At 37.3% G+C, this 11,813-nt stretch overlaps 1 protein-coding gene across 1 annotated transcript in view; it reads left to right on the top strand.

Annotated features, from left to right (window-relative positions):
- ARFGEF2 (ADP ribosylation factor guanine nucleotide exchange factor 2) overlaps window positions 1-11,813 on the top strand; it is a 36,787-nt gene that overhangs the window by 13,740 nt on the left and 11,234 nt on the right. Inside the window, exons 11-25 of the mRNA XM_059827355.1 lie at window positions 151-250; window positions 477-616; window positions 1,718-1,826; window positions 2,335-2,536; window positions 3,297-3,408; window positions 3,995-4,200; window positions 5,125-5,209; window positions 5,301-5,472; window positions 6,626-6,777; window positions 6,962-7,090; window positions 7,466-7,624; window positions 8,807-8,954; window positions 9,905-10,004; window positions 11,328-11,368; window positions 11,453-11,622. Of these exons, the coding sequence (XP_059683338.1) occupies window positions 151-250; window positions 477-616; window positions 1,718-1,826; window positions 2,335-2,536; window positions 3,297-3,408; window positions 3,995-4,200; window positions 5,125-5,209; window positions 5,301-5,472; window positions 6,626-6,777; window positions 6,962-7,090; window positions 7,466-7,624; window positions 8,807-8,954; window positions 9,905-10,004; window positions 11,328-11,368; window positions 11,453-11,622 (2,025 nt within the window). The remainder of the gene's footprint in view (window positions 1-150; window positions 251-476; window positions 617-1,717; window positions 1,827-2,334; window positions 2,537-3,296; window positions 3,409-3,994; window positions 4,201-5,124; window positions 5,210-5,300; window positions 5,473-6,625; window positions 6,778-6,961; window positions 7,091-7,465; window positions 7,625-8,806; window positions 8,955-9,904; window positions 10,005-11,327; window positions 11,369-11,452; window positions 11,623-11,813) is intronic.

Here is an 11,813-nt window from a genome sequence, read left to right as displayed (position 1 = left end):
TAAACTAGTATATTTCTACTGTGTTCAAATGCTAATATGCATGAGATTATATTCTTCAAGAGAAATTATTGAACAGAAATTAATTTGTACATTTGATATGGTTCTAGTAAGTTTCAGATCATCAGGTCCTTTACCTCATTTATTTTACAGGTGTTCTTCAAAGAGATCTTCCTGAATATTCTAGAGACTTCTTCAAGCTCCTTTGAACACAAATGGATGGTGATTCAGACTTTAACAAGAATTTGTGCAGGTATTTCCATTATTGTGAAAAGCAGTCACTTCCTCTGGCAGCAGATGAAAATGATTCTGAAGACAAATGCCACGTACAATGTTTAAGTGTGAAAAATTGAATTTGATCCCATAGTGCTTAGGTTAAATGTCTGGACTCATCCCCATTGCCTCCTTCAACTGGCTGATTCCTTTTAAAAATGCTGTTGCACTGAATCCTAATACTTGCACTTTCTTTTATTTTCAAGATGCCCAGTGTGTAGTGGATATTTATGTTAACTATGACTGTGATTTAAACGCTGCTAATATATTTGAACGCCTTGTAAATGATTTGTCCAAAATCGCACAGGGACGAAGTGGGCATGAGTTGGGAATGACGCCTTTACAGGTAAGAAAAACAGCCTTGAAGATAAGGTACTATTTTTTCATAAATGGTGCTGTCTCTGCATAGTTATTGATAATTCATATTGTTTGTAACCTACTGATGTTACTTACTTTTTATTAGTTAGCTCATTTGCAGTTAGATGCTGAAGCAGTACGATTAATTTACTTTGTGATTTTGCCGCATTTTTGCGTTGTGACACGAGGCTTGCTCTGGGCTCTTCTGTTGGGCTGCCATGGAAGAGAGAATCAAATGAGCTTTCCTCTGCCTTACTCAAGTGGCTTTCCTTCTGGGACTTATGAACCAGCAGTACCTTTGTCTTGTGTTTGCTTTGCAAATTTTTTATGCCCTATCTCCACCACAAGTATTTTATTTTTAAAATTGTACTTTCCCAGTCCTTAGAGGGAGAGTAAAGTATAGACTGCTTTCAGTAAGAGCATGTATTTCTGACATTTGGCCTTGCCTATAGCACTGTTTTTCTAGCCCAGCCTAATGGCTTTCAGGGCTGAAGTGAACTTGGTGCCAGTGTTGGTGTCAGAGCTGAGTGCACCTCACACCTTCGATTAGAATTGTATCAATGCTTGCTTGATTGTTGGGTTTTTGTTTTCTTTTTTTCCCCTGTGGTCCTTTGACCAGAAAATGGAAGTGAAAACCAGGAGACCTTTGTTTCAGACTTTGAATAGAACTGTTTACTGTACACCTGAGGTAGCGAGACACTTGTCTTGCTTGTGGAGAGATCTGACACTGTAGAGGCTTACTGGATGGTCATAATCATTCATACAACAAAGCTGCATTTAGGATTTGGTGTATATTGCCCCTTGGTTGTACTCATCAGTTGTCAATAGACAATCTGCTTAAAGCAGCTGGAATGTCTTCTGTTGTCTGTCTGGTTATGGTTGCCCTTGGCCCGGATGTATCCAACCTAAGTAGTCAAGGGGCAGAAACTTTGTATAACCAATAGACTTCCCCAAACTGACAAACTTTAAGATTTGAATGGTGTGATGTAATGCCTTCCTTCTAAAAACTTGTAGATATACATATATTGGTTTGTGGTTTTGGTGTTTGTTTCTGGTTGGTTTTGTGTTTGGTGTTTTTTTTTTTTTTTAGGAACTAAGCCTGAGGAAAAAAGGACTTGAATGTTTGGTTTCTATTTTAAAATGTATGGTAGAATGGAGCAAAGACCTTTATGTGAACCCCAATCATCAGGCTAGCTTGGGTAAGGTTGTTTCCTTATGGAGAGACTAATTCGTTTAATAAGTTTGTCCTTGTATTTATTCAGTGTTTAGAAGCTATTTGGAAGTGTTGATGCTAGGTTTTTACATAACAATTTTTTTAATACAAATGACGTATTTAGAAACAATTGTTAATGTTGTTGCAGGAACCTACTCTCCAGGTGTCTGGTTCAAATAACCAGGTTCTCTTTCAAGAGCTTTAGCCAGGACATTGTCTACAGTATAAAAGCTGGCTTGTATAGAACAAGACGTGGCAAATCTTGCAGTTACTAAGTTGAAGTGCAATAATTTCTCCATAGCTTCTGCTGCTCTTCTGCCTTTTGAATGATTATTTTAGAATTGCATCAATACAGCATCTTCATGTAGTGTAGACTGTCAAAAAGTATACATGGTAAAACATGAATATTGACTCATAAATTTCTACTAAAATTTTACAACTAAAAGCTTTTGACTGAACAGGATAACTTTAAGTCCTGCCTTCTTTATAAATAGGTTCATATAAACCATCTGAACAGGAAATGGCTGAAGGTAAATGCCTTGAGAGTGGAGGGAGACGGAGTAGTGTCAGTTCCTTGGACTCCACTGTGTCATCAGGAGTTGGAAGTGTTGGTACCCAGACTGCTGTCCCAGATGATCCTGAGCAATTTGAAGTCATGAAGCAACAAAAGGAAATAATTGAACATGGGATAGAACTGTAAGTCCAGTATGACAGGAAAATTTCACTAGTAAAAAAAACTATGAGTACAACCATATTGTTAGTTATGGTCTTACACAGTCAAACCTGCAGGGACACTTACAAATTGATCTTAATGCTGAAGACTCTTGCCTGCTGTTCTCAAGAGCTAATGCTGGAGGCTATAGTAGTTAAAAGGAATTCAGTAAAATCTTGGATGGAGAGGAGGGTGGTTTCACAGCTTTCCTTTGTGTTGGTTCAACTGCACAAGAGAGGAAAGTGTGTGTACACCTAGAGAGAAATTGATTTGAGCAGGCAGGCTTAGTGTTGTCTTACAGCTCTTAAACCATTTGTTGTCTTTTGTTGAAATAGAGTTTTTGGAGAATTAAATCATTGTCCATTTACTACTTTTTCATTAATTTGAAGATCGTTATGTCTGTAAATGCTATAAAAAGGTCTTTAACGGCAAAATTTTTAACATTTCATGGAAACTCTCTAATTTTTAGTATTTCAAAAGGGTCAGTTTTTAAGTGAGTTTTTCCAGCAATAACTTTTAAGCTTATCAGCAACTGAATGTACCTTTTGAGATGTAGCCTATGGTGTGATATAGTTAAAACATTTTTTGCATGTTCTTTGACTCTACTCTTTTCTAGTTGGAAAAAAGACATAGAGCTACAGCACAGAATCTTTGGTTTAGAAGGGCTCTGTAAAACTGAAATTCTATAGGCTATGATATTTTCCAATTGTATGTCTCAATTTCCCCATGTTTTTGTCTGAGTAGGTTTAATAAAAAACCAAAGAGAGGAATACAGTATCTACAGGAGCAGGGAATGCTTGGCACTACAGCAGAGGACATTGCACAATTTTTGCACCAAGAAGAGCGCCTCTGTTCTGTAAGACTACATGTATTATAAGATAATTAATACTCTTGCCTCTATCATCTTCTCCCCTGTCTTCTGATGTCTGTGTGCACGCTCTCTTTAATTCATATTTCATTAATAGATAACTGAAAGTGCAAGGGTTCTAATGAAGGTACTTAATACCAATGCTACTTTTCATTTACTTGCTGTCCCAGGCTTTTTAGTAAAGTAGCTGTATTTACAATAAAGTGCTGAAGGGATTTTCCCGTAAGTGGGAACATGCGTTTTATTTGCATTAACAGTATCTTGCCAGCAAAGGAATATCATGTTACTGCAGTGGCAAAGCATTCTCCACTACATGTGAAATTGGGCACAATTCAGCTTTCTTTGGCTCTACAGTAATGCAGATCTCGCTTTGGGGAGTGAGGGAAGCAAGAATATGCAGACTAAAGGCATTTTCTAATGAGACTGGTTTCTTATCCTTCTAACGGTTGCTCTGCCTGCTCAGTGAAGTATATCAGTCTTACAAAAGTGACAGCTGTGCAATTCTTGTACTATAAACTGTCTTGCAAATCTGGCAGTTGGATTATACAGTAATAACTGTCTCTTGTGTTTTTAGACTCAAGTAGGGGAATTTCTTGGGGAAAGCAACAAGTTTAACAAGGAAGTGATGTATGCCTATGTAGACCAGCTTGATTTCTGTGGAAAAGACTTTGTCTCTGCTCTACGTATATTCCTGGAAGGTTTTCGTCTGCCAGGTGAAGCCCAGAAGATTGATAGATTAATGGAGAAGTTTGCTGCTAGATATATTGAATGCAACCAACGGTAATTCAAAACCTTGTATTGGATAAGTGCTTGAAGAATGGCAATGTAGTTTGTGGCCCTTAGGGACAAGGTGCAACTCACACTCATATCAGGTCAGGAACTTCTACAGGCTTGTGTGAGAAGCAGATCTCGTTGCTAATATTGGTGCTGAACCTCTTCAGCAGCTAGGCAAAATGGAAACTTTGGATGAAAAGTATACTGATGCTGACATTTCATTAAATCCCAAATACTTGCTAGAAGGAATTATTGGAAGAGGGAAGCCCCTAATGTATGTTAAATTGTCTCTGTATTAGCTGTTCTGTTTTTAAACAAATGTAGATCAGTCAAGTGTAAACAACAGTAATAAGCAGTAGCAATTGCTAAAATTAAACATACATGGCATAAATAGCTAATAAGATGTTACATGTGTTTTTGCTTGCCCATTAGATGTTGAACAAAACATGTATATGTTAGTTGACATCAAGCAGGCAGTGTTGCTATTGTTTCTAATGCAATTAACTAGCAGTGAAGTTTAGCTAGGTGTTAAGGCTTAATTCATTCCCATTCCTTAGTCCTGTTGGTGCATCACTGGGTTGGTTTTGTATAATTCTTCATGAAACCCTGGGAGTAAAAAATAAGCTGTTCTTTAGCTTTTGTAGGATTACCCAAAGAAGGATAACGTATAATTTTTTGGGAATGTACTTGAAAGTTCCAGTCATTGCTAGTTTTCAACATTGAGAAGAAGATGCTTTTATACTCTTTCCCTTTTTCTTTGCATTTTAAAACACTTGGGGCTTCATGCGCTTCTAAATAATTTCAGGCTCTGTTAGCTCTTTAGTTGAATGCATAGCCCTTCTGGGTATTTTTCTTGCATGTAGAAATAGAGCTAACGGATTGAGGAATTAGGGCTCTAAAAGCCTGTTTTGTTTTTTTTTCCTCCCTTAGGCAAACACTATTTGCTAGTGCTGACACCGCCTATGTTTTGGCGTACTCTATTATAATGCTGACTACAGACTTGCACAGTCCACAGGTATAAATTAAAAACCCAAACTTGTAGAAGTTCAAAGTTCCCTGGAACTTGCATTCAAAATCTGATACCCAACTTCCATTCTTTTTTACAGGTAAAGAATAAAATGACAAAGGAGCAATACATTAAAATGAATCGAGGAATCAATGACAGTAAAGACCTGCCAGTAGAGTATTTATCCACAATCTATGAAGAAATAGAAGGAAAGAAAATTGCAATGAAGGAGACAAAAGAATATGCAATTGCAACCAAGTGTAGTAAACCAAGTAAGAAGGAACTAGAAACTGGAAAGACCACAGTGCTCTTGAACTATTGCAGTAACTTTCAGGATGGCATAGTGGAGTTCAGATCCCTTTTTGAAAACATCTTTGTGCAATACATGAATTACATTTAGAATCGCTAATATAGATATTTGGAATGAAACTGGCTCAGTTATTACTTAATACTGATACTTCTGTGATGGAAACATAGCTGTGTAAGTGCATCTGGCACCATTGCAGAGCAGCACTGGAAACTAGATTTTGGATTTTTTGAAACAGAAGTGTGGGGGGAAAATAGTAGAATAACTGAAGGTGGCACTTACTTTTCAAGTTAAATTCTTGGGTTTATGTGCTAAACAACAGGTGGGGTTTTGTTTTGGGTTGGTTTATTTTTTGTCACCCTATCAGTAGCATGCCATAGTTCAGAGGCTGGTAAATGCCACAGTCCTTGTGATAATGTTTGAAAAAGAGAGAGATCAGAGAGTTTGTCATGATCTATAGTCACCTATCCTCATTTAGACCAAATGAGGACTTCTGTGTGTAGTGCACACTAGAAACCAGTATCCCCAGCTGTACTCTGCTTTTACTCAGAATAGCTGGTATTAATTTGAATTAAATTAGTGAATTCTCAATCTTCAGCACAGTGGGGGTGTTTTCAGCGTTTTCCGTGCTATTTGCAAGTTTCCTAGATCAAAATAGGAACAAAATTGATTTGCCTGAAAATTGAAGTTGCAACCTTTAGTATAAGGATAAAGAAACAGTAAGTTATTAATTTATCAAGTTGGTGAGGGCTAGTTTTGTTTTGAGGATGTCAGCCTGAGAACATGAAGGATTTTCCATCCATTTTTACAGGCAAAGTGACTTAATAGAGTATGCTGCTTTGACTTCCAGTGAATAGGTCATAACATGTGGCATAAGTAAAGGGCTAAATTAGTTATTTTGTATAGAATAAAGTCTTAAGTTGGGGTGTGGGTCTTAGTGCTGGAGTTCCTTGCTTGCAACCTATGATAGCCTCCTGAATTCTAATGTTCTGGAAGATTTTTATCTTTAGATTTCGTTTGCAGTACCTTTATTTAATATTTTGTGATGCTCAACGCGAAGATGTGGAATATGTTCCTATAAAAAAGAAAACAATGCAACTGTGTGGTGTTCCCCTTAGGTGTAGCTAATGAGAAGCAGCGGAGGTTGTTGTACAACTTGGAGATGGAACAAATGGCTAAAACAGCTAAAGCCCTCATGGAGGCCGTAAGCCATGCAAAGGCTCCTTTTACTAGTGCCACTCACCTGGATCATGTCAGACCCATGTTCAAAGTAAGTGTGAAGTTCTCTTTGTCTCCTCATTGTTAAAAGTTCTAAGCATGGAAAAAGGGAAAATTACTCTGAAGAGTTAGGTAATGCAACAGGTGGACTCTTTGGATATATTTGGTTTCATTTACCTAGTGTTTTGGGCTAAAATCGTAACAGACTTCTGAACTTAGTTTCTTCCTTTCTTTAGCTTGTATGGACGCCATTGCTGGCAGCTTACAGTGTTGGCTTGCAGAACTGTGATGACACAGAAGTTGCATCCCTTTGTTTGGAAGGAATACGATGTGCAATTAGAATAGCCTGTATCTTTGGAATGCAGGTTTGTATAAGACATAGCATGGGGCTTGCTAAGGGCAGTGTAGGCTCTGGGAGGGAGGTGAAGAATTACAAACTACTTAGAAAATGAAGCATCTCATCTACTTTCTTGAAATGGTAAAATAAAATATTGCCATCTTGTCTTTAGTTCAGTTTAACATCTTGATATTGTCAAGCTTTTCTTCAATTCTGGTTTCCTTTTATTGCTGAGTCTTCTAATAAGAGTGTTTCCTAACATGCCTCCTACTCTCCTTCAGCTGGAAAGTGCTCTAATAGTGCCAACTATACATGGAAGGAAAATAGTGTAGGCATGCTGGGCAAGTAGCTTTCTCTAGCTCTTCAGGGACTTCATTACGATGCTTGTTTCTCTGTCTTGTAGCTTGAACGAGATGCTTATGTACAGGCCCTTGCTCGTTTTTCCTTGTTGACTGCCAGTTCCAGTATTACAGAAATGAAACAGAAGAACATAGATACCATTAAGACACTTATTACAGTTGCTCACACAGATGGCAACTATCTTGGGAACTCTTGGCATGAGGTAAAAACTTGATTCGTTTAAATAGTGCAACTGCATTATCCTCTGAAAACTTGCAGGATTTTGTTCTTCTGCTACTTTCAGTCTTTAGTAACTGCATTTAGCTTCTAGCATGTGTCAGAACCCTGTTTAAAATGTGGATGCAAGTGGAGATTTTTATGTCTGTGTTTATGTATGTGTATATATAAAATAATGCACTGCATTTTTTGGCAGACCCTATAGACACTGTGTAACCAGTATTGTAATTTTTGTAGGTGCTTTTGATATGGAATTAAAAACATATTGAAATCTCATTAGACTTCAGAGAATTCTGCACAGAAACTGTTGCGTTCTTGTTCATGTAAACAAAAATATTCTAGCTCACAGGGCCAGACTTGTCTGTGCAGTGTTTGGCAACATTTATACCATGATCACATGAAAAATTAGGGCTAAAATAAGTTGGTGGGCGATAGTTAAGCGTAGGCTGTCAGGATCATAGGTATTTTCTTAAAGCATATTTTCCAGGAGTTCTTTAATCAGATCTAAATCTGTGGTGTTGCTAAAAGGGGCATTCCTGCCGCATTATGCTCTCTGGCAATAGTCTTTGGGTACATGATAATATGTGCCAAAAGGTACTCTAACTGACAAATTACTTGGACCTGGCTTACAGCATACCCTCACAAATGCTTGTGCCAGTCCAAGGGACGTTGCAGTGGGGGAGTAAGAAAGAAGAGATAGTCAATTTTGTGCTGATGGCAAGGCACAATTTTGGCATTTTCACTGTCTATGTTGGAACATTGTTACTCAAAGTGGTAGCTGCAATATTCCAGTCTTTTCATCTCTCTGGGACAATGAACTCTCTAAAAGATCTGCTCCAGTTGTTTATAGTTTTGAAGGTTGATGCTGTGAGAAGTAATAAAAAGGTTCCCTCTAGTAGTTAGAGATCCAAGTTAGATTTTTGGGTACTGTTTATTTTTTCTCACGTTAGAATGATTCGTGGCAGCTGGTGATCTTGAATGAATCACTGAACTGTATTTCCAGTTGTATTAGTAATGTTTCAGCTACATCAAAACTGTTATTGTTGTCAAAGTTGTTTTAAAGGTTAGAGAACGTGGGAAGGTTATAAATATTAAATATAAATATATGTTAAGAATAAAAATGTAATGGTATCCAGTAACACAATGTTTAAACATCTTTTGGTTTTAGATCTTGAAATGTATTAGCCAGCTGGAACTAGCACAACTTATAGGAACTGGGGTGAAAACTCGGTATTTATCTGGCTCTGGGCGTGAAAGGGAAGGAAGCATTAAAGGCTATGCATCTGGAGGGGAGGAGTTTATGGGCCTGGGATTAGGTAAGATTAATAATCTTGGACTTCAGAGGTGCACATGTAAGTGAAGTATGATGGCTAAGAAAGCACAATGTTATAAATTATTAAAATATATTTACTTGATTCCAGGGGAAGCTGTATTGGATTAATGAAACTAAAAAAAATTGAATCGTATATTTCAAGATGTATTAGTAATTAACAAATATGTTCTAACTTACTAATTGGGTTAAGCTATTTAACAAAACTCCTCCAGATTTATTTGCTGGAACGTGGTGTTGTCAAAACTGTTTTACCGTACTTACTAAGTCATGGTTTTGTTACCAGTATTATTAGTTCTTTCTTTTTACACTTTGTTTTTAATAGTAAAAACATAAACATATATTAGTTCCTAAAGATAAATGGCTTCAATGATTGATAATTGGTTTTCCAATGGAATTTCTTATCTCTGCATGTTGGGCTTGCCGTTCCAGTTCCTATTGTTCCTGCATTATGTGCAAAAAAACCAAACCTTAGATTTTAAGCTGTAAATTAGAGGGACAAGACAAGTTGCCTTAATCTTTGGAAAACCATCAAGGAAACCTTCTAATTTGAAAATGCTCTGGAGTTCATGCTATACATAATGATCATGTTGAATATAACTGAACTGTGCCCGGCATTAACTGTTTGTATCTGACTTAGAGTTAATATTTTAAAATAATATTTTATCATTTCCAATTTTTATTAACAGCATTAAATCATCTTAACTTAATAAACGTGATGGTCAAAACACAATGCCCTAAGGAAAAAAAAACCGTACTTGTTACTGGATGTTTAATTTTGTACCAATCTGGCAAAGGCACCATCTGCTCCATGTAAATTACAAGCTAATTGGAAGCAGTAGTCACTTTTCTTTGCCTACTTGTATAAAGTTAAGGTTAATATAAAGCCACGATTTCACGATGCTAAATACTGGTTTTAAATGGCTTTTATTGCAGGTAACCTTGTTGGAAGCGGAGCTGATAAACGCCATATGGCAAGCATTCAAGAGTCTGTGGGAGAGACCAGTTCGCAGAGTGTAGTGGTAGCAGTAGACAGGTACTGAGAATATAATCTCTTTCTAGGGAAAATGTGACTTGAAGTTACTGACCATCCTCACTTTATTTGCAGACTCTGACAGGGACTTTTGTTCTTGAAGCCTATTTCTCTTGTGAGAAAGATGCTGATACTTAGATGCTTTCTCTGGACCCAATAAGTTTATCTCTTTAGGCATGTAATATTCACAAAAGAAAGACTGTCATTAAATAGCAGTATGACTAATGTAGTGTATTGTGAGAAGGGACACTGTGTGTATGCATGTGTTTTTCTGCCTTTTCTTTGGAGTAAGCCAGTGAAGACCAGAATTAGGTTGGTGTTACAGTATTTAGCTATTTTTGTTTTACAAATCTGTCTGATAATTGTCTTTTACTTATGTGTGTGTATTCTGTGTATTTGGGTCTCCTTTTTTTTCTCTTTTTTCTTTTGATTTAGCCTGAACAGGACAGGTATCCAAAATGAATAAATGCCCTTATTCTGTTAAATGATGCGATTTTCTTTTGGTCTTGTAAACTTCAGTATTTCAGCATTTCTTTAGTTGCTGTTCTTCAGCTCTTTATTCATTAGTCACTACATTCTTGTCCAAATCATTGTCTTTCTCATCTGTCCTTCTAAAGTGTTGTCTAAAGAGATGCTTCTATCATAAACCATGTGTTGGAAGGGGAGTTCTTTATAATTATTGAAACTATTGGGCAAGTCTGTAGAATCATACATTCAGACTTGTATTTATTGTAACATAAATGTGTCTATTAACACATCAAAGTCTAAAAGCTTTGGGAACATTCTCCACTTACCAGTGTTCTGTATGAACCACCATCTGGTGGTCTGAAGTCCTCTCAAAACTCTGAAAAACTGAAGGGGCAGAAGGGACAATGGTGCATCCATAGTCCTTCTGCTGTTTTGATGGCCACGACTTACAGTGTTCTTGAACTGTGTAAAGATCAAGCAGGTGGCTGGCATCCAGTAAAGTCCTGCAGCAAAGCTTTCTTAATGTCTCTTTATTCTCCCTGTGAAATTTAACACACTGTCACCCAAATGAGTGTTCCAGCACTACTTGCTCTGGATAAAAACGTGAGCCTGTGCCTGTTTCCTGCAGTAGGGAAGGAGCATAGTAGACTGTGACTTGTAGCAGGGAAGAGAATGCTTAGACTGGGAGAAGCACATGAACTGCTGCCAAGGAGTAAGAATGAAACAGTTGCAGAGTTCATGGTGTGGGGACTGTAAAGTACCTCCAGGACATGTGTTGACATTTGCCTACAGCATGAAGATGTGATTGACTCTTGTGGATGCGCAGCTAAAACTGCAACTTACTTCTTTGTTCTGTAGGATATTTACAGGATCAACTAGGCTGGATGGAAATGCAATAGGTATGTACGCTGACCATTTGGTGGGTTACAGGAACTCTTGCAACGTAACATCCTGAACTTACAGTAGCGTGTTTTAATGTTCAGTTGACTTTGTCCGATGGCTGTGTGCTGTTTCCATGGATGAGCTGGCTTCCCCACACCATCCACGCATGTTCAGCCTGCAGAAGATAGTGGAGATATCGTATTACAACATGAATCGCATTAGGCTGCAGTGGTCAAGGATTTGGCACGTGATTGGAGATCACTTCAATAAGGTATTTTGTAAAATCAAGTTACAGAACATGCATGAATAGCAGGTGACTAAAGGAAAAACCTATTTAAAAATCTAAAGTATATAAATAGAAATGGAAATGTTTATGGGAATGATCTTTAATAACTTCATTATATAATTTTGTATTTGAAATTTTTCTTCATGCCATTGTCTTATCTTTCTGATCAAATGCTA

This window comes from Gavia stellata, chromosome 20 (genome assembly GCF_030936135.1).
Source record: "Gavia stellata isolate bGavSte3 chromosome 20, bGavSte3.hap2, whole genome shotgun sequence".
Lineage (NCBI taxonomy): Eukaryota > Metazoa > Chordata > Aves > Gaviiformes > Gaviidae > Gavia > Gavia stellata.
This window is presented reverse-complemented; position numbering and strand designations above follow the sequence as displayed.